Raw genomic sequence first — 25,227 nt, 5'->3', positions numbered from 1 at the left:
CAAACAGGCCCAGAGGCAAATACAGATCCTTAATCAAAGGAAACAAGAACTCAACGCGAGAAGAGCCTTAATAAAACATAGAAACCTTTAAAGAATGTAAACTCTAGAGCCAGACACGCACGTGAGGGATAGAATGGAGGTTGCGGCTTAAGTCCAAGCCCTTGCACAAGCTTTGGCAGAAGGGATGCCACCCTTAGAGCCAATCTGGGAAGATCCAAAAGGAGAGTGGGAAAACAACTACCCTTTATGCGCTAGTAGAACCAAGAAAAGGAGGGAAAATATAAAGAAGAGCTCTATACCAAGAATGATATCAATAGAATGATGACTGATCCTGAGTTCCTCACATACATGCAATCAATGCTCTCACAAGGACAAGAAAGGGTTCCCCGGGGGGAAGATGCACTGAATAGGGAAGTCCCGCCTTTCCCATGACCTTTGGCATAGATGTGTATCACCAAGAAACCAACCCAAGAAGGGGGAAGGGAAAAGGGAGAGGGTTAACACACCTCACAAGACCAGCTTATGAGCCAGCCCCAGTCTTAACCACAACTCCAGCTGATTTGTTAAGAATGGCAACAGTTATAGGTAGGGAGTGGCAAGGGAGTTGGGGACTGATCAAGTTCATGCCCCAAGGCAAAACCCCATGAAGCCATACAACATTGCAAAACTCATGCAAAGCTTCAATGGAGATGGTGATCCCATCCAACACGTGGAAATCTTCGAGTCTATTTGTGAAACATGTGGCATCTGAGGAAGCATGTAGTTGCATTTAGGAATGCATGTAGAGCAGGGCCATGGGACTACCCATGCTGCCCTACTCTTGGGCTACCATTGGGGGCAGCCCATGGGCCATGGCATTTGCCCAGTTGGCCAGCCCAAGAAGGGGCCAGGCCATAGGATGCCATGGCCAGGCCGACCAAGGCCTGGCCATGGCATGTACCCATGGGCTCATGATGCCTTCATTTGCTATATAAAGAGAACCATTTCTTTGTATTGGATCATCAAAACTTTTAGAAGTCCTCATCTTTAGCTATGTTTTCAGTTCTCTTCCCAAGATGTGAGAGTGCAAGGTAGTCCTCTTTTCCTACTCTAAATGATCAAGTGTAGTAGTGTACAATCATCTCTCTTGAAGGTTAAGTCTTAGCATGTGCTTACTTTAGCTTAATATCATCATGAGTGTGATAGTTATATCTGTGTTTATGTCTGGGATTGAGAGTGCATATCTTGCGAGTGATTTCTTATTCTACCCCTTACAAGGATTTTGGATCCACTCCCTCAACATGCATACATACATACATACATACAACACACACAAGAGCACAAACATACACGCCTACATACACATGAACACATGCATGCACACACAAATACACAAACACACATTTATTTTCTTAGAGAGAGAGAGAGAGACCTCGTCATTACAAAACCCATGTCGTCTTAGCCCTTCTAAGTTCAGCCCACAAAGTTCAGCTTGACCTCCCGACACCATCATATACATAGGAACGTCCCGAGCAACCTGACAATCAGAATAAACAGATGTTAGCGATTTTTCAAAGCAATGAGCCACAAATTTACTTTAAATTTGTTTCAAGGAGAGAAACAAGGAAACTAACAGTCTATGAAATTTCAACAGATGGAAGAAGCAATCACCATGGAGCCTCCTGCAGCAAAAGCATATGAATCTATCTGGCATCTCTGATGTACTGCTACACCTCCCCCAGTGTGCACATGATCCTAGTCAGAGCACAACACAAGCTTTGGTGAGCTCAATATTGTATATTGTCTACCACCAGCACCAAAGCTGCTACACATCCTTTTGGATGCAGACAAGTTTCTCTACCTACGTATAAAACAGAGACAAGACAATGCATTGGACCTGATCAACTTACCTGGAATATCACGTGACCACCCAAAAGTGTGCCATTAGCCAAAATGTTGTGGTCCCCAAGTTTGCAATCATGAGCAATGTGACACGACCCCATTATAAGGTTTCCATTTCCGACAATCTGCAGCACAAAGACAAGTGGACGACAAGTCTAACTTTAGAAGCATTGAAAAAGTATTATCAAGAATTCAAAAAAGCTCAGAAGAAAAGATGAGGGTATACCGTTTGATCACTAGATTTGGAAGATCTGTGGATGCTTACGTATTCTCTTATGTCATTATTGTTTCCTATGTGTAAGTGGCACTCATCTCCCCCCTGCACTAATCCCATGTTATCACAACCAGATCTTTCTTTGATGACCTACATGCTTACTCAAAAGCCTGAGCTCACAAGAAATGTTGAGAAGGGTACACATGTATTCAGGGAGATTGAAAACCATAAACACAGAAAGAATTCCAAGACCTAGAGTCGTAAGAATGAACATAACATACTTGCTGAAACAAAAATGCTCCTCAAATCATAAGGGCACATCCTAAAAATATACAAAAAAATGTAGCATAAACGGCTTGTAGATGTGGAGCCCAACATGATCATACATATACAGAAACCATACAGCTTCCATTTGCAGGGGATATTATCATTTGTGATGTGAGACGGGGCATTGCATGGTGGATCTGAGTCAAGAGGACCTGCAAGATATGCACCTTTCCAGCACAAGAGACTAATCAGCAAACTCTCCTCAAGTGCTTCTTTTAATACCATCTGTGCAAGCTTCCCTCATATCCTTGGGGAGTTGGACAACATTCACACTTTTCCTTGCGCACAGGGAAAAGAAGATTGCCATCACCACTTACATCAGAGAGGGGCTCCATGGGCAAAAACCATACACTAGACCAGCCACATCCGTTGAGGCCCATCAAAAACATTGCACCTCTGCTCGCCAATGGGATGGCTCAATTGTTCCACGACAGGGGTAACTGCCAGGACCCTTAAGCCGGCAGCAATCCCTTCTAAAAGAAGGAACTTATTAGTAGTCTGGGGAGCTTCTTAGGTAGTAGAATTGCAGAAGGTACTGAGGAAATTGATTCGAAAGAAAGTGTTCTCTTTCATTGGAATTATTCATGTTAAGAGGCATTGTCACATGCTTGACTTGGGTTGCCTGGTGGAATTCCCAGAGTACATTACAGCAGTATCTTTCACCCATACGAGCCGACAAAGCCTCAATCTCCATGGCTAACATCAACTTAGAATCCCCATAAAGTCTATTCGGATGGCACCTGTTTGAAAAGTAGCTGGAGCTCAACTGCAAAAAGTAACATGCTAACACTTAGGCCATCGTGTCCCAAGCAGTTACCATGCGAGTCATCCTCACAAAAAAGACCAAGGGATATGCATTAAGAATCCTTCTGCAATGCACCAGTGCCACCTTGTGTGGAGACGAAAGAGAAAAGGAAAAAGATCAAGAAATTAGGACAAGAAAGGAGAAGGGTTTCACACACCTTGTACTTCAAATCTTGACATTTGACTCCAACGACAGCATAGTGACCGATTGAATTCTCTTTGCCTATTATCGTGCAGCCTGGTATATCAGCACCGACAACAGCACCACTGCCTGACAGAAAGCATGGAAAACACAGCTTGGCTGTGATCTTTGAGGTAAGACATCAAGTATACCAAAGCAGCTTATCAACACAACTTAATACACAAGCCAAAAGTCCAGTCATGGAGCCTTACGTATGGAGGGTACATCTTTCACCCAGTTCACTTCTGCCAAGTACATGGCTATTTGCGTGCAACATGCAACCCTTGCCCAATTTCACTCCAGAACCGACTGTACAGAAAGGGCCAATGACTACATCCTATACAACATGGCTCAACTATCAATTCAGGACCTGCAAAACACATCAAAAAATGTGCTTTGAAACCATTGATTACCTCACAAATGATGGCATCCTGGTGTACAACTGCTGTAGGATGTATAGACTTCAAGCATGTTGCAACTGCAGAGCTACATATGTTACCAAACCAGTTCTGTTGAGCATCAAATTCTCCAATGGATTTTGTTTCCTTTGATGTGTTGACAGTTCTTTTATCTAGAAACTCCATATCTAGTACTGATACCCATCTGATGAGTTTAGGTTAGGAATCCAATAAATCAATGATGGCAAGGACAAGGAGCTCTATACATGGTATCGCATACACTCATTAAATGTTTCTGCACGTCCAACTAATGCAAAAACCAATAAAATAAATACCTGCAATATTGTTGCTTCTTGTAGGGATATCCTCATGGTCACCAGAACTTTCTACAAATGAAGAAATTATGCGGATACCAGAACAAATTAATGCCTGGGACACATACAAAGTAAAGACTTAAATTATCAACAAAGCATTACCACCATGCAAAGGATAGTTTTCCATAAAAGGAAGGCAGCAGCACAAAAATGCAACACCACTAAAACCCAAGCTAATTTTTTCTCCCTAAAACAAAAGAAAACAAAATCTGATTGAAATACAACTCTGGTGCTATCGGTTGTCCTTACTGCTGGCCGACTGCTCATGTAATATGCGGAAGCTTCGGAGAAGAATCGGTAACTTCAATACTCAGAATTCAGCACTCTTTTCGCGACGGAAATTAACACACAAACTGAAAGGAGAAGTGCAGAAAACAGAGAGAGAGAGAGAGGGAGAGGTGGAGAGGACACAGTATTGGGTCCCGATTACCCTCTGTAGGGACCCCACCACGGATGGTGTATTTGCTTTATTAGAATGATGAGAAATCTGAACGAAAACACAGCAATCTTGGACATTTTCTTAGCTGGGAATACCCTGCCCTTGACCTGAATCCTTCACCCCTTTGCTTAGCACCCTCTTGGCTTTGTCTAGCCTCTTATGCTTGAGCTCTTGGTGGAGAATCAGATGAATGAATGGGATTGTGGGCTCTCCCTTTTATACTAGCCCAACTACAGCAGTCGGCCAGTACTACTGCAGTCAGCCAGCATTAAATGCTCCCACGACTGGAAATTCAGCATAAAATGCTGGAAATATTCACATTAAATGCTGCGTTTTTTTCCTAAAAGGCTAGGCATGATGCGCCTGCTTCCAGAGGGCTGGGCACAGCCTTTGCCCACATTCCAAGGGCTGGGCAGCCTGTATGGGCTGCCCCATACTTTGCCCTACAGCCATGTAAAGGCTGTAAATTCCTGGAATTTGCCTTATTCTTGCCCTAGGGCTGTCCTACAGCCCTTCCATGGCTGGTGGGTTCAGCCTGGGCCTTCCTGGCCCTCATGGGGGTGGTTCCACACCATTCCCATGCCCACACTAAGATCCGGGGTAGCCCTATGGGCTGGCCCCTTGTCCTAAACACTAACTACTCAATGATCTGGCATCCGATACCATACCAGATACACAGAATCACTGACATCAGTCTAGAGGGAGACTCGCAGCGCGGACTGGCACTGTTTCATGTGCAGGACAGTGCACACCTGACCTTAGACTCCTGTGCAGGACAATGCACACCTGACCTCGGACAACTCAGATGGATCCCTGGCTAACTCGTCCCGGACTGGGCTCACATGGGACCAGTTCACCATCACAGGTCCTGCACCTTCTGAACAGAAATGTCTACGTGGCATCCAAGTGCGGGATACACGTGACATCCCCTTCTGCTTAACTTGACGGAAGGTGCATAGCCTCCAAATAATCCGTCAATAACGCCGGATAGTCTTCGAAAAACTCTATGTCGAGCCATACCGCTTCATGAGTTCCTCGGTCTTGAAACTTCGTGAGGAACTGTCGTAGTCTTCGGCCTGAGCCATGCTTGAAACGGTGCAAAAGGATCTGTTCTGGAACCATAACTTCTGCTTCATCCACAATGTCTAGTTCCGCTTCGTCTTTGATCCCTGAAGGGGTTGGACCTGCATATGGCTTTAGCCAACTGACATGAAATACATCGTGCATAGTCCAACTCGGAGGTAGCTTTAACTGCATAGACACCTCATTAATCTTTTTCCGAATGGGAAAAGGTCCGAAGCTCCTGAAAGACAACTTTGGGCATCGCTTGCCCACCTGTTTCAGTCTTTGCTTCATAATCCGAAGATAAACCCAATCCCCTTCCGAAAACTTCATATCCCTTCGGTCTTTATTGGCCTGTCGAGTGTAGGCCTCTTGCGCTTTAGCCAATCTGTCTTTTACTAACTCTAAAATCTCCTGGTAAGACTCCGTCACTCTATTCGCATCCGATACTAAAGACGAAGTCCTGGTCAACAACGACTCGAAAGGTCTTCCAAACGCTGCCTCATATGGAGTCCTGCCAATAGCTAAAGAAAAAGAGTCATTCAAAATAGCTTGAACTAAAGGCAAATACGATTCCCACTTACCTTGCTGATCATGGACACAACACTTCAGCACATCAAAGGCCAACTGGTTGGATATCTCTGTCTGGCCATCTGTCTGTGGGTGGAATGCACTGGAAAAATTCAACTTAGTACCAAAATTATCAAACAATGCCCTCCAAAAATGACTGGTAAACTTGGCATCTCGGTCTGACACTATGGTTCTAGGAATCCCGCTAATCGGGTACCAATGCCGAATGAACAACTAGGCAACATCCTCGACGGTCACATTGGCCCTGCAAGAAATAAGCATAACAAATTTGCTAAACCTATCAACAATAGTTAAGCACTGCGTATTACGCTTACTCGGACTGTGAGGCAGATTCGTGACAAAGTCCATGGAAATGTCTTGGAAAGGACCCTAAGGAATTGGCAAGGGCTGTAACAACCCTATCTTCTTTCCACGAGGAGCTTTCACCTTTTGACAAATGTCACAGCGTTGTACATATGTAAACACATCACGCCTCATCTTTGGCCAATAGTATTGTTGTTCTAATTTCTCCAAAGTCGAATTCATGCCCCTATGACCACCTGTAATGGCATCATAGGCATCATGGAGAAGAGCTGCCCTGAATGACTTCATGACACATAGTCGGCCTTTGTAGAAAAGCCAACCATCACGTATCAGAAAATGGCATGGTCCTGTGGCATCCAATGCCTCTTCCCACTGTGTACCGAATTCCTCGGAATCCGCGTACGTGTGCTTCTTCATGTCCTCTAGTCCTGTACCAACAAGATCAAGTCTAGTGTTCTAAATCGTAGACACTTGTCCCTTCCTGCTCAAAGAGTCAACCACTGGATTGGCCTTTCCTGGAAGATACTCAATCATACCACCAAACTGCTGGAATATCTGACTCCAGCGGTGTTGTCGATCACTCGACTGTGCACTTGGCATTGTCTGAATCCAGCGTAATGCCTGATGGTCAGTGCGAACCTCGAAGTCACAGCCATACACGAAATGTTTCCAATGTTTCAAGGCCTGTATCACTGCTAGGAGTTCACGATCATAAACTGAGTAGTTCTTCTCGGCAGGCAGTAACTTACGAGACATGTAAGCTACTGGATGACCATTCTGTTGTAAAACACCTCCAATTGCGATGTTACTCGCATCGGTGATCACCTGAAATGGGTCGTCCCACGAGGCAAGTGCTAAACAAGGCGCTTCTGACAAAGCCACCTTGAGGTTCTAGAATGCCTCCAACGCTCGTGGAGTCATTCGAATCTTTTGCCTTCTTGTCTTCACTCCCTTTAGCAGATTGGTGAGATCTGTCGAGAGGTCAGAAAACTTGTCGATGTGAGTGGAGTATGCCTGGCATATACCCACAAAAGATCTAATGTCATAGGCTGTCTGAGGTACTTCCCAGTTGACAATCTCGGCCACTTTAGCCGGATCAAGTCGAATGCCTTCAGCACTAATTATATATCCCAAGTAATGCACCTGGAACAAATAAAATTCCGACTTCTTTTCATTGACGTAAAGCTCGTTGCTTTCCAGCAACTTAAGGACTTTCTCCACATCAACGTCATGCTGCTCAACCGTAGCTGAAAATATTAGTATGTAAACCAGAAATATGGACACTTTTCCAATCAAATCCCGGAAAACACGCATCATCATGCATTTAAATGTAGCTGGGGCGTTTGTCAAGCCAAATGGCATGACCACAAATTCATAGTGGGCCCGTTCCGTACGGAAGGCTGTCTTGGGGATGACCCCCTCCACAATCCGCACCTAGTGGTACCCACTCTTTAAATCCAGTTTTGAGAACACCTTTGCTCCATCCAACCTCTCGAGAATATAGTCAATTCGAGGCATCGGGAATTTGCTCTTGATAGTCAGCTTGTTGAGTGCACAATAATCGACACACAAACGGGAAGACCCATCTTTCTTCTTGACAAATAAGATCGGTGCTGCGAATGGCGACACGCTAGGGAGGATGAAGCCAGCTTGCAACAATTCTTGGAGTTGGCGGTCCAACTCCGATTCCATTGCCTTAGAAAGGCGATACGGAAACTTGCTCGGGGGTTCCGAGCCTGGGAGGAGGTCAATCTTGTGGTCCTCCGGTCTGGACGGGGGGAGCTTGGAAGGGAGGCTGTCCCGAAAAAAATCTTCTGGAACTTTTCATGGAGAACCGAGTACTTCTCGGAAGCACTTGCCACCGTCTGGACTGTCTGGATGTAAATCATCGCACACTGTGCACCTTTCCTAACTGCTCGCTTAGCCTACAAGTGGCTTATGAGCAGAAAGTTCGGAATTCCTGGCTCACACTTAATGGTTACTGGGGCGTTTGACACATTCTGATTGATCTGGAACGTGTGCTTGTCCCACTTGACATCAGGAAGAAACTTATGAAACCACTGAATACCCAAAATTATGTCTGCTCCTACAAGAGGAGCAACCATAAAATCACGCACAAACTCTATGCCCTGAATCACTAACTTAGCACCTAGAGCTTCATACTTGACGCTCGTTGTCATGCCTGTGCTAAAACCCTCAACCTGTTTGTCCACCGAAGTCAGCTCGAAATGGGCACGCCTAGCGGCCTGTTCCGTGACCACATCCTCCGTGCTACCGCTGTCAAACAAGACAACGACCCTCTGGCCACCTATGTAGCCAAAGGACTTGAGTAATTCGTTGCGCTCATACTCCTAGTCATGGGCGCCCTTCTGCTTATCTTCGAGCTCCCGGCTAATAATTGCTCCAACTGAAGCACCGAGGTTTAAAGAACTAGGGGTAGCCGCTGGGGTTTGTGTGAGAGCTGAGCTCACCACGGAAGCTGTGGAGGCGGCGGCGGCGGGCTTTGGAGGCTTCTTCGGACAATCCCGAGAAGTGTGTCCTTTTGTATGACAAAAGAAACATCTACCCTCCTTGTACTGAGAAAGCTCCTCAGCACTTAACTTGCCACCAGTCTTGCCTGCCTCCACTTTCTAGTCTGGAGTAAGCTTTGAGGCATTGTTCGAGTTCTTGGAGCCAGAGGCTCCCGGGCTCTATCCTAGGGAAGACCCCGTCTGGTTCTGGCTTTTGCCCCCTGAGGCGTTAGCCCTGGGAGAAGCCGGCTGGGAAGTCTTAGGCTTGCCACCATTATGTTTCATTTCTGCACTCTGCGCAAGCGAGAGTGCATCTTCAAAGGTAGCTGGCCTAAACATACGCACCTCCATTGGATTTGTGTGTCCAGGCCATACAAAAACTGCCCTTTCTTGTCCGTATCAGATAAGCCTAACTGCAGACATAAAGTCGAAATTCTATTGGCAAACTGAAGGACTGGTTGCGCGTTCTAACGCGCTTCCCTGAACTCGTCTTTGAGTCGCTCAAGGTAGTGGGGCGGTAGAAACCGTTGCTTAAGGTCGCGGATAAACTCGTCCCACACATAAGCTGCCATACCTGCTCTGGTGTGGGCATGGGCCCATTGAGTCCACCAAGGAATGGCCTCACCTTCCAAGTACCAACTGGCTAAGATCACTCTGTCAGTATCTGTTTTCCTAACTGCGGCAAAGTATGCTTCAAATTGATGTAACCATGAATAAAGAGTTGTGGGATCGAGTTTACCATTATACTTACTGAAGCTCATTTTCTCGGGAAAATGATTCGAGGGCGCCGCCAGTGTCAATCTCGCGTCCAAAGCTCTGAGGTAACGCTCGTGTTCCACGCGTCGCATGGCGTCGTCTTCTCGTTGTCGGATCTCCAATGCACACATCTACAACTCAAGCAAGGAGCTTGGCTGCGGCTGTGACTCCGCGAGAGGGTCCCTCTGTCGAGGATCTGGTATCTCGGATACAGAAGGAGAGGGAGGAGGAGATGGAAAACGCGACGCTGGAGAGCGGGTATGCTCCTACAGAGCCAAGATCTGCGCCTTCTGCTCATCCAACTTGGCTGTCTGTTCTGCAATTGCTCGCATCATCTGCTGGAACATGTCCGTGTGACACTCAAGCCTAGTGCCCTAGCTGGGCTGCCTGGTGCACTCTGCTCCCATGGTTCTTAGTCTCTGTCGTCCTCGAAGCTCGCCATAGCAGGAAAATGCAATTCCTTTCCGGAACGCAATCTGACCATCCACTATCTGTGTGGGAGACTTCCAGAGGCTTCCAGAGGCTAAAAACGAACCGTCCTTCGAGGGATAGGAGTCACTCTGAAAGGGGTAGTCCACCCGCGTCTAAAAACCAACCACACGAGCGAGAAAAAATTCTGGTTTCTTTGCTAAATCTTTGTACATGAAGTAGGCTCTGATACCACTGTAATATGCGGAAGCTTTGGAGAAGAATCGGTAACTTCAATACTCAGAATTCAGCACTCTTTTCGCAACGGAAATTAACGCACAAACTGAAAGGAGAAGTGCAGAAAATAGAGAGAGAGAGAGAGGGAGAGGTGGAGAGGACACAGTATTGGGTCCCAATTACCCTCTGTAGGGACCCCACCACGGATGGTGTATTTGCTTTATTAGAATGATGAGAAATCTGAAAGAAAATACAGCAATCTTGGACATTTTCTTGGCTGGGAATACCCTGCCCTTGACCTGAATCCTTCACCCCTTTGCTTAGCACCCCCTTGGCTTTGTCTAGCCTCTTATGCTTGAGCTCTTGGTGGAGAATCAGATGAATGAATGGGATTGTGGGCTCTCCCTTTTATACTAGCCAACTACAGCAGTCGGCCAGTACTACTGCAGTCGGCCAGCATTAAATGCTCCCACGACTGGAAATTCAGCATAAAATGCTGGAAATATTCACATTAAATGCTGCGTTTTTTTCCTAAAAGGCTGGGCATGATGTGCCTGCTTCCAGAGGGCTGGGCACAGCCTTTGCCCACATTCCAAGGGCTGGGCAGCCTGTATGGGCTGCCCCATACTTTGCCCTACAGCCATGTAAAGACTGTAAATTCCTGGAATTTGCCTTATTCTTGCCCTAAGGCTGTCCTACAACCCTTCCATGGCTGGTGGGTTCAGCCTGGGCCTTCCTGGCCCTCATGGGGGTGGTTCCACACCATTCCCATGCCCACACTAAGATCCGGGGTAGCCCTATGGGCTGGCCCCTTGTCCTAAACACTAACTACTCAATGATCTGGCATCCGGTACCATACCAGACACACAAAATCACTGACATCACTTTAGAGGGAGACTCACAGCGCGGACTGGCACTGTTTCATGTGCAGGACAGTGCACACCTGACCTTAGACTCCTGTGCAGGACAATGCACACCTGACCTCGAACAACTGAGATGGATCCCTGGCTGACTCGTCCCAGACTGGGCTCACATGGGACCAGTTCACCATCCCAGGTCCTGCACCTTCTGTACAGAAATGTCTACGTGGCATCCAAGTGCGGGATGCAGGTGACAGCTCATGTGGGGCCATATAAAATGGCCCCTTGGTCCCCCACTCATTATATTCAGTATTCGGGATTTTCTTGTGTATATATAGAAGAGTTACACGCCTCTCTCTCTCTCTCCTTCTCTATTGCTGTATTTTTCTGCAATACACTTGCTCTTGTGTTCTCAGATTTTGTCTTCATCTCCGCTCCATATTCTGACATGTTTCATGTGCTAGACAATGCAAACCTGACCTTGGACTCATGTGCAGGACAATGCACACCTGACATCGGACAACTGGGATGTAACCTTGGCTGACTCGTCCTGGACTGGGCTCACATGGGACCGGTTTACCATCCCAGGTCCTACACCGTCTGTACAAATATGTCTACGTGACATCCAAGTGCGGGATGCACGTGACAAACAGATCAAAGCATCCTGAGCAAAGAAATAGAGATTGTCGTCTACAAAGCATCTTTGAAAGCCAGCGAAAAGAAAGAATGCATCAATCTTATTAACCATGCCTTGGGTGCCTGTTTCTAACCATACAAGGCTTTGCGCAATCTGTACACCTTACCCTCGTGTCCAGGAACTTGAAAACCTAGAGGCTGCTCAACATAGATCTCCTCATGCAAGTCACCATTGAGAAAGGCAGAATTGACATCCATATGATAAACCGGCCAGGAAGGATGAGCGAAGAGAGCAAGAACTATCCGGACAGTGGTGTATCTGGATGTAGGGGCAAAAGTTTCCTCATAGTCAATACCCTCAATATAAGAATACCCCTTTGCAACCAATATGGCTTTGTGTTTGTCCAAAGAACCATCGGCATGAAACTTGGTCTTAAAGACCCACTTGACCCCAATGACCTGCCTATGCAAAGGTTGGTCCACAAGCTCCCATGTACCATTCCTTTCAATGGAATCAATCTCCGCCTCCATAGTTGCCTACCATTCAGGAAGAGCAATAGCCTCTTTAGCTGTAGTAGGCTCAGATGACTGCAACACTCTACTCATCAAGACGAGGTTACAAGAATGAAGAAGCTGTTGTAATCTCTGTGCCCATGTCAAAGGTGTTGCTAAGGAGTCAACAAGCTGATGAAGATCAACATCTGAGAGGTGAGAGTCACGAACATGGGCTTCCAACCATTGGGGAATCCTAGGGACTCCGTTGCACAGATGCAGGGAGGAGTAGAAGAAGCTTAGGGCAAAGAAACATGGGGTGGAGGAGCTAAGGGGGGTGGGGGTGCCAGGAAAAAAGAGGAAGAAGCAGGAGGATGAAGAACCTCTATGGTAAGCTCAGGGTGAGACCGGCAATCATCGAACAAGGGTTTAACAAAGTGAACATCGCAAGAAATCACTAAGGACTTCTTCTCGGATCCCATAATCTGTAAGCTTTGGATTGAGAGCTATAACCAAGGAATTTACACTTTCCTGGATCTGGGATCAAATTTGGACCTGGTAGAATCAAGGATATAAGCATAGGCATCACAACCGAAAACCTGGAGATGTGAAACTGAAGGTTTCTATCTCCTCACAAAGAGAGAGAAAGATCGGAAGAAGAAAGCATGGTATGGGCATCTCCTAAATAGTCTTTCTTTTGCGTTCAACCACATCATTCTACTATGGACTACCACGTGTGGAGAACTGACAACCAAGAACAAAAGTTGTGGAAGACTTTGGCGATGAATTCTCCTCAATTGTCTGAACGGACTTGTCAAACCTTCTGTGTGGTCGCATTCTCGACAAGAGCCACCCACTCTTGAAAGCAGGAGAAAACCTGAGATATTTCCGCCAACAGATACACCCAAACTTTACGTGAGAAATCATTAATAATAAGCATGAAGCACCTGGCACCACCCTAGATAGTAGTCCACATGGGACCGCACAAGTCCATATGTATAAGCTCCAGGATGTCAGAAGCCCAATGAGTAGCCTCGGAAAGGCTCTCTGTGTTGTTTGCCATGCAAACAAGCCACAAGCGGAGTGGGAGGGTTTCTGTCACGTAGCTTGTAACAGCACGTGGGAGCTTGACCGGATGTGGAGTCCGTATGCCAAAGCGCGGACTCCACATCCGGTCAAGCTCCCACGTGCATCCGGGGTCTAGGGGTGAGGGCGCCCAAGTCAGAGTACTTGAGCGCCTGGGCAGGCTTATGGTGAGCGGGCAAGCCCCTATAAGTGCCCGGTAGTGTGGTGTTATCCACATTCTCCTCTATAGCTGGGTGATGACTAGAGCTCCTTGCCCTCTTGTGCACTTGAGTCCTTGGAGTTACCGCACTTCCACATGAACCAAGGAGAATTCTTAGGTTCAAAGACCGGAACACAGTACACAAGGTGTACTATGTACCGATGAGAAATTGTCAAGTGGGAGGATATATATATACCTAGATGAATCCAGGAACATGCCCAAATTCACCTTTTAGGAACGTGCTTGTCAGAGGAAGGATAGGTCAGAAAAGGTCTCATGTGAGAACAACTATATATGCTTGCCAATAACTTTCCCTGGTTTGTTTTCACGGACGAAAACTCTTTAGAAGGGGAAAGTAATGTCACGTTATAACACGCGGAAGCTCTAGAGTCTTCTTTCAGCCCTAAACACCACCGAGAACATGCTGATGCAAAAACGCAGACAGAAGGGAGAGTAGAGAGAGAGAGAGCTGGAAATTCAGTATATTCATATGGTACAAAAAGGTATCCAGTCTACAACCCCAAGCTGCCTCATATAAAAGGTGGAATACACCAAAAATTGTCCTACTCTAGGGACCCAACCCAAAAGGAGTTGAATGACTCAAACATTGAGCAAAAATGCCTCTTTATAGGCCCTTGGACTCTTGGAGTGCTGGTCGGCCAACTGACTGGTCATAAATGCCACATATGATGAAGCGCCTACAGCCAACAGCATCCCTGGTCCAGCCGACTCTTATCTGGTTCAGCCGACAGCCTCTGTGTGCAATCGACAGCATCTTCCATGTCTTCCATGCCCTGCTCCAAGTCCAACACTGGCCACTACTGCTGCTCATGCTCCTAAATTCTGGTTCTAGTAATCTTTTATGGCTGCCCCTTCTGGCTTAGCTTCTGAAAATGTACATGGCAATTCTTGCACATGACATCCCCCTCTGCTAAACTTGATGACGGGATTCCAACCTATTCTTGGATGACTATCATCATCCCATTCTTTTCCCGAAGTCCCTCTGTCATCCATCCATCTTTGGCAACCCTTTTCTCTGAAAACCCGGCCCGGTCTCCAAAACCACTCCGACTCTGAATAATATCTATGCATCTATTCCATCCAATCCCCAATCCATTCTTGCCCTAACTCTGAACACTGTCTTGGTCTTCATTCCTGAGAAATGAGTCTGGCACTCTCACATCACCCCTTGGAGGATAATCCTCCCTTAGGACCGTTGCTCGAGAACCTATCTGGCTCACAGGACTTCCATCCCCTCTGGCTTTGTGGAACACCACCAACAAACCTCCTGGGAGCTCTTCCCGATCTTGTGTTCCTTGCCCTGGGCTTCGTATCCGTGCACTTTCCTATACCTTGGACCTGTACACCATCATATGGGACTGAATCAGTGTTTAGCTTTGCTGAGCCTGATGCTCTGATACCAATGTAGCACGTGGAAGCTCCGAGAGTCTTCTTTCAGCCCTAAACACCACCGAGAACATGCTGATGCAAAAACGCAGACAAAAGGGAGTGTAGAGAGAGAGAGATAGCTGGAAATTCAATATATTCATATGGTACAAAAAGGTACCCAATCTACAGCCCTAGGCTGCCTCATATAAAAGGTGGAATACACCAAAAACTGTCCTACTCTAAGGACCCAACCCAAAAGGAGTTGAATGACTCAAACATTGAGCAAAAATGCCTATTTATAGGCCCTTGGACTCTTGGAGTGCTGGCCGACTGCTGGTCGGCCAGCCGACTGGTCATAAATGCCACATATGATGAAGCGCCTACAGCCGACAACATCCCTGGTCCAGCCGACTCTTATCTGGTTCAGCCGACAACCTCTGTGTGCAACCGACAGCATCGTCCATGTCTTCCATGCCCCGCTGCAAGTCCAACACTGGCCATTACTGTTGCTCATGCTCCTAATTTCTAGTTCTAGTCATCTTTTCTGGCTGCCCCGTCTCGATTAGCTTCTGAAAATGTCACGACCCTGTGTTTTTCTCTGGACAGTATGCAGGTGTGCACGGGGACGTAGTGGACAGTGTGAATGGCATCAGATTGGAGTTAAAAAGGAAGCCCATGTGTGGACAACCCCAAGTGTGAAGGGGGCAAAGATACTTTAATTTAAAAAGGTTTTATAACCTTTGGTGGGCAAAAAATTAAAGTTCTAAAGGTTTTAAAACCTTGGGAGGCCCCTAAGCAATTTATAGAGACTACTCCACTTTTGGAGGCCCACGTCTCTCTCTTCTCTCTCTCTCTTGCTTTTGGGGAGGCATGCAAGGAAGCTGCGTGGAAGAGAAGGAAAACATGGTCGTCAGACTGCATATGTGGGCTGCTGGTTTTTGGCTGCGCACAGAAGAGCCCGTGTGGATCTGTACGACTGCAGTACAGTGTACGACTGCTGCAGGTACAATGTACGGCTGCTGCAGGTTTAGGCGATGGCTGTGGTGCAGGTGCAGACCTGAACAAACTGACGCAGGCATAGATCTGTCCAGCAGGTACACAAGTGTGCAGCGTGTACTACTGCAGTCCTGTCCAGCAGGTACACACGTGTGCAACGTGTACTACTGCAGTCCTGTCCAGCAGGTAAAGGTAAGGGCAGTACAGTATCGTACAGCTGCAGGTGGCGCCTCATCTGGTACAGTCGGCGCATCACCAGGATACATTGGTACGGCTACTGCAGGTGTTCACCTGTACGGACAGGTGCAGGCGCATCGTACAGGCAGCAGTGTATCTCATAGGCGGCCAGGCGTGTGCTTTTAGGAGGACGGCGTGTTTTTGCAGAAAGGAGGGGCTGTTTTCCCTGGAATTCTCAGGTGGCCAGGACTACAGAGGTGCACATGGTGCTGAACCTCCTTGCAACAGGGATGTTTTGGGACAGTTTATGGGCTGTTTTTGGTTGGTTGCAAATTCAGCTATGTGCTTGGGTTTCCGGCTGCAAGTACAGGTCACTTGGTTATGTTTCTTGGCATGGGAGTGATGCAAGCTCGCATGGCTGCGTGCTCATGGAGCAGATTGTTTTCTTCCTGCTAGAAAGGAACAGAGGGACCTACAGTTATGGGCATCTCTATGTTGCCAGATGTTTCATGAGGGAACAGGTAACTAGATGTATGCTGTTGTTGGCACTGTTGTTGAATGGTGCCATGAATGGTTCTGTATGGAAACAGGACAGAAGTTTCAAAGGGAAACAGGCCTAAGGGTTTCGTGTGGAAACAGGTCGTAGGTTTTCTCGAGGAAAAATGTTTTTGGGTTTCTCCAGGAGATAGGTCACAGAAGTGGACACATGTTTGGTACAGCCTTGCTACTGATTGGGCAGGGGACAGGGAATCCATGACAGAGATGGATAGTACCCTTGGAAGGTAGAGAAGGTTGGTACAGGTGTGTCAACTGTATGGTATGCTGGGCTGTGATACGAGTTCTCTCTTGAGAAACAGTTTGGGAGTATGTGTTGTGATGCAGAAGCACTGGATGTGTCAGGGTGTGATGCTGTTCATAGTGTGAGAGGCTATGGATGGTTGTGGCAGCCCTGATCATGGGAGAAAGCTTCTGAATGCAGACTCAATGTGAGAAAATCTTTTGATGCGAACAATGGCTGGACTTGTTTGTGGATGCCGGGTGGACAAGAAGCCATGATGCAGGTTCTTTGCAAGCTTCAGGGGTTCTACTGTGACGGCTGAGTTTCCAGCCTTATTGTAATCAAAGCTCTTATAATCAATTAAAGAAATACCGCAAGGGGCGCCACTGCGTTTTGGGGCCAATCGGTGTCCGTGTACTGTTTGCAAGAGCACTCTAACTCCCCCTGTTTGTTTTCCTTTTCTAGGTCCTCAATGGCGTTGAAGTGTTTTATGTGTGAGTGATTGTTTCACTGCCCGTCAGGCCGGTTTCAAGGTTCCGTTGCCGGGACATCGCCGACTTTCTCAAGGAGGCGAGCTCGTGGTTGTCACATCAAAAGCTTCAACATGAGGAAAGTGAAAAGGAAGTGCAGGAGACACTGCAGGGTTGTGTGTCTTTGCCTATATGAGGTGAAGAGCAAGAGCTGAAGATGAAGCTCAGGAGAAAAGACACCAAGGACAAGAAGTAGTCAGCCAGGAGAACAAGAAGCAGTTAAAGTGTTATGGTGCAAAACATTCGACAGTTTGTCACCAGTCGTATCTTCAGGCTTCATGGGTTCGGAAGACAGTTTCTTTCTATGTTCAGCAGTGGTGATCTACTATGCTTCATCGAGGACTTGTGCTTACCACTTGGGTGGAGTGCAAGCAGGTTTTGGGTGCCTGAGGATGTATCAGATGAGGCTCAGACGGAAGTGGAGGAACTTGACGAGGTTCTTATTCCCGAGCAGATACTGGCACATAAGGAAAGAAAGGTACAAGGTAAAGTTTCCCGTCGCTATCCTGTGAAGTTCAAGAGCTGTTCACTGATGGATGCGAAGTGGATGGAAGAGGTTCACTGATGGATGCGAAGTGGATGGAGGAGGGTGACTTAGCAGATTCACCTCAGGATTTGCAGCTTTATCTCGATGCCTTTGAGTTGGAGTCGACTTTTGTTACGGCTCATTCAGATTCAGCAGAGCATAGGTCTGGATGTAACTTGGTTGAACACAATGCTAATCAATACACTTAAATACACTAAGATTTGATGGACACTTGCTCAAATACAAGAAGTAAATTGCTGAATTGACAAGAGACACACAATGAGCCGGAACGGCCGACCCCTCCCTTGAGTAAATTGTATTACTATTGAAGAAATTCAATACATAGCTTCACGGGCATCCATTGCCAACTCCTCCATGCCAATGCATATGAAATTCAGCATTTAGAAAACAATGGTATGTCGATGTAGATCACCAAGGAGCTGCCTTGATGCCCGGCCCGAGTCAGTGCCCATATTCTGTACCATTGGCTCTATGTTCTACCAAGCAAGGTAGCAACATCTTCAAGAGCACATAGGATGAGCACCAATCATGTGCGTAGTATGCATTATGCCTCTATGACCAGCATATGGAGGAGCATGGCACTCATCCAAAACCTTTTGCCTCATGTCAAACACCACACATAGGTAATTATCTTTCATGAGATAACCCTCTTTGATCACATATGAGGCATGTGCATGACTAGCCATCAAATCAGCCCAAATAGTGGCAAAATCAACATCCGTATGATACAAATCACGCATGGTAGACAAGTCCCCATGAGAGGCAACCGAGATAGCTGCTACATACGGCTTTCGTGACAATGCATCGGCCACTACATTCTTCTTTCCCGGGGTGTGTAAGATCTGAAAATGAAACATAGAGAGGAAATTGGCCATCCTCATATGCTTCTCTGATAACTTAGTTTGAGTAAGAAAATACCTCAAACTCTGGTGATCTGTCTTCACAGTGAAATCAGCCCCAAGAAGGTAATGTTTCCATATAGTAAGTGCATGAATTACAGCCAAGAGCTCTTTCTCATAAATGCCAAGAGATAGCTCTGCATCATGCAATCTACGACTCTCATAAGCCACGGCATGTCCCTCTTGATTAAGGACAACCCCTATGCAATTTCCAGATGCATCACATTCCACACAAAAAGGCTTTTGCAAATCCGGAACGATCAACACTGGACCATGAGTAGTTGCATCTTTCAATTTAAGGAATGCATCTCTCTCTACATTAGTCCATTTGAACACGGCCTTCTTCTTTGTCAAATCATGCAAAGGAGAAGCAATCCATGCAAAGTGCCGAATGAACCTGCGGTAGTAAGAGCATAATCCAAGCAAACTACGGATCTCATGCACCGAACTCAATTTGGGCCAATTCCGAATTGCATCAATCTTTGCAGGATCCATCCGCACTCCATCTTTGGACACAATATGCCCAAGATAATGTATCTCTGACAAGAAGAACTCACTCTTCTTTGCATTTATGAAGAGTTTATGCTTATGGAGCTCTTCAAAAACAATAGCCAAATGAGCTTTATGCTCTTCTTCGGTCTTCGAGAAGACTAGGATGTCATCAAAGAAGACACCTGTAAATTTCCTGTACCCACGGAATATGCGATCCATCATTCTGTTGAATGTAGCCGGGGCATTTGTAAGACCAAAAGGCATACCAAGATACTTATAAAGCCCAAATGCTGTCCTGAAAGCAGTTTTATGTACATCCTGAGGCACTACACGCACTTGATGATATCCACTCTTGAGATCAATTCGGCTGAAGCATGCCGATCCATCCAACTTGTCAAGGATGTCATCTATGTGTGGGATCGGAAACCGATTCTTGATGGTAAGCTTATTCAAAGCTCTATAATCCACACACATACGAAAGGATCCATCCTTCTTTTGAACCAAGAGGACGGGTGAACAATATGGGGAAGAGCTTGGCTGAACCAAATGTTGGGGTAAAGGCATTATGCCCACCCTTATAATGTGTACAAGCCCATAAGTTATAGTACATAGTACACTTAGTACTTTTAATGTACTAAGTGCACTATGTGTACTAGTGCAATATACATGTGTGATAGGGGAGTCACACACTCATTCCCATGAGTTGACTTATCCCCACAACTCTCTCTCTCTCTCTCTCTCCCTTGTTTCTCTGTGTATGTCTCCCACATGAACTCTTAACCCTAATTCTCTCTCCCATTCAACTGGTATCAGAGCCTGCATGTACTGTACGGACCTGCGTTCTACATCAGAACTGCTCGCCTGTGTGTGCTGCGTGGGCAGAATCTCTTGTAGGTGCTAAAGCACATGTGAAGCTGCCCTGTAACCCTGTCGTAGGCAGTGTGACAATTGCAGCAGAGCTCGCAGCAGGTGAGGAGCTAAACTCCGCCAGCAAGCAGGTCGTGGCAAAAAGTAGCTAAGCAGGTTGCCCAACGCGTTGTTGTGCGCTAAGGCTTCCAAAGCGGACTGCGGACAGTTGAACACTGGGCGTCCATACTCAGGCGAGCAAGGAGTAGCTGTGCCGCAGCGCCGTCAGGTTCTCTAGGTTCGCCACCGACATCACGCGTTCTTGTGTGCTGGGCGCAAACTGTGCGCCTAGTGGCCATCGCTACTACCCGCCACCACTAGGCGAAGGCGGCGGCACAAACGCTGCACGTGGGGCGAATACGTCGAGCTGGCAGTGAAGCGCAGCAACGCTTGAGATTGGAGCTTCTTGTAAGGACAGAGAGCGCTGAGCAGCGCACAGCACTGAAGACAGGGCAGGGCGCCAGGCAAGAAGGCGTGGGCTGCTCAGCTGCTGCCCAGGCGCAGCCACGCTGCCCAACCAGACAGCAGGCACAGCCACGCTGCCCAGCACGCGCAGCCAAGCTGCCCAACCAGTCAGCGCAGCAGCAACCTCAGCGCAGCAGCAAACAGAAATTAGAAATCGCCTGAATTCACCAGAAGCGCCTCCCCCCTTTCTGCATCAGATTTCTGCAACAGCATCAACACAAAGAAATTCAGCCTGCAGATCAGAGAAATTCAAAAAAATTAAGAGGTATTTGCCTTCAATTTTGGGAATTTCTTATCAATTCAATCAATTGCGCAGGTACAGGTGCCGAATTGCTCAATTTCTGAGCAAAATTGGCAAAATTGGGTGACATTGGTCACAATCAGGATCAATTTGTAGGAAATTGGATGTCGAAATTTGGGGCTTTTGATGTAATTGTGCAATTAAGCATTCATACATGCTGTATGATGTGAGAAATCGCACATTCGGGCAAAATTGCAGCAAATTGCAGTGCAAATCAAGGGGCTTTTGTGCCGATTTGGTTGATTTGCATGCAGGCACTCGCAATTGATGCTTTGGGCAATGTGTTGATGCCTGTCAAGCACTCAATGTGCCTGTAAATCAAGGGGCTTTCATGTATTGGATGTATATGTGGCCAGGGGGAAGCATCGCAAAGACTCTGGATGCCTTCATGTGCGTCAATGTACCATGTATGATCAGCAATTGATCTTAAATCAAGGGGCTTTTCAAGATCGTATGCTTGTTGAGCTTGGCAAAGCAGCAGGCAAGACATTTATGCCTTGAATCCTCAGCAATCAGCTTGCAGTCAAGGGGCTTTTGCCCAATTTCTGTTCGGAACTGTTGTATGCAGTGTTCGGGATTGTAAAAGTCTGATTTTCACTCATTTGGACAGCCAGGAGAGCATTTATTGCTACTGTACCTGCTGGTACAGATTTGGCACAGCTTTGTGCAAGTTATGGCATGGCTGTACACTGATTTGAGTGAGGAAAAGGTTCAATTTCGGCTGCTGTACTTGCCGGTACAGGTTTGGTACATCATTGGTGAGCACTTAGTACTGCTGTACAGTACTTTGGAAGGGCAACAGAGCACATTTAAGGTGCTGTCCTAAATCTGCAGCAACCAGATTTTGATGATTTCATCACATAAAGTGGGAGAAAAGTTGCATTTGTGCTTCCGCAGTGGGAGATAAAGTTTGGGAGAACAACTGTGAGCACTTTGTGTGCTTTTGGTGCAGTGTTTGCACATTTTGCAGGGAGTCAGGCATTGACAGGTTGCATATTGCTATGGCAACCACAGGTGAGAGCTCTTCAATGCTTCACATCAAGAAGCTTGAAGGCTCACATAACTATGATATTTGGCAAACCCAGTGCTATAATGTGTTGCTCCAGAAGAAGCAGCACAAGCCTATCAAAGAAAGGGGTGTAAAGCCCGCTTCTCTTACTGCTGAAGAGTGGGAAGATATGGATGAGCTGGCAAGATCTACTATCATGTTGTCTGTGTCAGACTCTTTACTTTTCAGCATTCGTGAAGAGAAGACAGCTTGGGGAATGTGGCAGAGATTGCAGGACTTGTATGCCCAGCAAAGTGCCTCAAGCAAAGTGTATTGGTTGAAGAAACTCATAGGTCTTCAGATGAAGGAAGGGGCGTCTATGACAGCCCATCTAAATGAGTTTAATGGTATTGTCAGCCAAGTTATAAATCAAAAGTTGGCAATGGACAATGAGTTCAAAGCCACTTTTCTGTTATGCACTTTGCCAGAGAGTTGGGACACATTCAGGACAGCCACTAGCAATTCGAATGCTATGCTGTCGTATGCAGATGTTGAGGGTGCTCTTCTTCAAGAAGAGATGAACAGGAAAAACAACTCTGTTGGAAAGTCCAATGCAATGAATGCACGTGGGAGATCCCAGCAAAGGGGTAAAAGCCAAGAACGGGGAAGGAGCAGGTCTCGCTCCAAAAAGGACTTGGAATGCCATTATTGTGGCAAGAAGGGACACATCAAAAAGCAATGCTACAAATGGAAAAATGATCAAAAAGAAAAGGGAAAAGGCAAAGACAAAGACAAAGATGAAGCCAAAGATGTAAAACCAAAGGGCAAAAGTGGAGTCAAGATTGAAGAAATCAATGTGTCACATGCAGGTGACAGTGAGGATGAGGTCCTATTCACGTCTTCACTTGATGCCCATTCACTTCTTACAGGTGGTCATGGTATGCACTCATGGATCATTGATTCAGGTGCCTCCTTTCATGTCACAAGTTGCAGAGACTTGTTTGTCAGGTATACTGCTGGCAATGAAGGAGTAGTTTATTTGGGTGATAACCATGCATGCAAGATTCTTGGCAGAGGTGATGTGAGGCTTGTGTTTTCAGATGGCTCACAGCTTCTGCTCCATGATGTCAGGCATGTGCCTGAGATCAAGAAAAACCTGCTTTCTACTGGACAGCTTGATGATGCTGATTATGTTACCACATTTGGTCGTGGAAAGTGGAAGATTAGTAAGGGCTCACTGGTTGTTGCCAGAGGCTCTAAGGTGGACACTCTTTACTTCATGCATGCAGGTGTTTGTCACCATGCTAATGTAAATGCAACCGAGCTGTCGGAAATTTCTATGTGGCATAGCCGGTTGGGACACATGAGTGTCAAAGGAATGGAGCAATTGTCTCGTTTGGGTTACTTGCCTTCTCTAAAGTTTTCAAGTTTTCAGTTTTGTGAGCATTGTATATATGGCAGGAAACTGCAGTGCCCCCACAAGAAAGCTCTTGGACAGAAAGATGCTCAGTTAGAGCTTGTGCATACAAATGTATGTGAGATGCCTCAGCTTTCTTTGGGAGGGGCAAAATATTTTGTGTCTTTTATTGATGATGCCACACGCAAGGTGTGGGTCTATCCTCTTCGTTTGAAGAGTGATACATTCTCAGTGTTTCAGAAGTTTGTTGCTCTTGTTGAGAATCAAACTGGCAAAACACTGAAGGCTTTGCGTTCCGACAATGGGGGAGAGTATATGTCCAAACAGTTTCAGGACTTTTGTGATGCTAAAGGCATCAAGAGGGAGCTTTCTACTCCTTATGATCCTCCACAAAACGGGACAGCAGAGAGGATGAACAAGACTATACAGGAGAAGGTCCGTTCTATGTTGTCACATGCTACATTACCTCATGGTTTTTGGGCTGAAGCTGTTATGACAGCCGTTCATCTTATAAACAGGTCACCTAACACGAGGCTTGGTGGGAAAGTGCCAGAGGAAGTATGGACAGGGAAGCCTCCGTCCTACAAGCACTTGAGAGTGTTTGGTTGCGTTGCGTACGTGCACATACGCAGGGAAAAGCGCACCAAACTTGATCCTAAGTCTCACAAATGCATATTCCTAGGATATGGTGACAGAGGTGAAATGGGGTATAGACTTTGGGATCCCGTGAATAGAAAGATTATACGCAGCAATGATGTCATTTTTTATGAAACATGCATGTATAAGGAGCCTGCAAGGCAACAGGAGCCTGGCAGAGTCATCTTTGATGATGATGGACATCATGGACAACAACCAAGGGCTGTAAATCAACCATTACAGCAGCAAAACCAGTCCTTAAATGGTGCTGAAAATGGTCCAAATGGACAGCCAGAGATGGCAGAAGATATCCCTATGGATATACCACAGTTAGAGGAGATACCGGGCATGATTTTTCAGCCTTATGGCATGGAACAGGAGCCACCAATGGGTGATATGCAGGCTGGACAGCAACCTGCAAATGATGGTCATTGGGTACGGAGGTCCACTAGACCCTCCAGAGCCCCTGACAGGTTTCTTCCAGGGGTTGACTACTTGATGCTCACTGACTGTGGGGAGCCCTCATGTTATAAGGAGGCTTTACAGAGGGCAGCCAAAGCTCTATGGGAGCGTGCCATGAAGTCAGAGATGGATTCTCTGCACAAAAATGGAACATGGAAGTTGGTGCATTTGCCTGCAGGCAAGAAGGTTTTGCCATGCAAGTGGGTTTACAGGCTCAAAGTTGCACCAGATGCAAAGCCAAGATACAAAGCCAGGTTAGTGGCTAAGGGCTTCAAGCAGGAATATGGTGTGGACTTTGAGGAGATCTTCTCTCCAGTGGTCAAAATGACCACACTTAGAGCTGTGTTAGCTTTGGTTGCACATGATGATCTGGACTTGATTCAGATGGATGTGAAGACTGCTTTTCTTCACGGTGATCTCCATGAGGAGATATATATGCAACAACCAGAGGGTTATGCAGTGAGTGGAAAGGAGAAGCTTGTATGC

The 25,227-nt window shown here is 46.5% G+C and overlaps 1 protein-coding gene across 4 annotated transcripts in view; it reads right to left on the bottom strand.

Annotated features, from left to right (window-relative positions):
* LPXA (bacterial transferase hexapeptide repeat-containing protein) overlaps window positions 1–25,227 on the bottom strand; it is a 50,562-nt gene that overhangs the window by 5,189 nt on the left and 20,146 nt on the right. For all 4 annotated transcript variants that reach the window (XR_015269646.1, XM_086823213.1, XM_086823212.1 and 1 more), the window contains exons 2-9: window positions 4,141–4,234; window positions 3,821–3,999; window positions 3,620–3,744; window positions 3,385–3,493; window positions 2,108–2,200; window positions 1,890–2,006; window positions 1,651–1,734; window positions 1,412–1,516 (exon numbers count right to left, since the gene is read on the bottom strand). Coding sequence is in view for 3 of the 4 variants with exons in the window: in XM_086823213.1 (XP_086679339.1) it covers window positions 1,412–1,516; window positions 1,651–1,734; window positions 1,890–2,006; window positions 2,108–2,200; window positions 3,385–3,493; window positions 3,620–3,744; window positions 3,821–3,999; window positions 4,141–4,234 (906 nt within the window). In the remaining variant the exon portion in view is untranslated. The remainder of the gene's footprint in view (window positions 1–1,411; window positions 1,517–1,650; window positions 1,735–1,889; window positions 2,007–2,107; window positions 2,201–3,384; window positions 3,494–3,619; window positions 3,745–3,820; window positions 4,000–4,140; window positions 4,235–25,227) is intronic.

This window comes from Cibotium barometz, chromosome 29 (genome assembly GCF_041138505.1).
Source record: "Cibotium barometz isolate CiBa-2024 chromosome 29, ASM4113850v1, whole genome shotgun sequence".
In the NCBI taxonomy this organism is placed as follows: Eukaryota; Viridiplantae; Streptophyta; class Polypodiopsida; order Cyatheales; family Cibotiaceae; genus Cibotium; species Cibotium barometz.
This window is presented reverse-complemented; position numbering and strand designations above follow the sequence as displayed.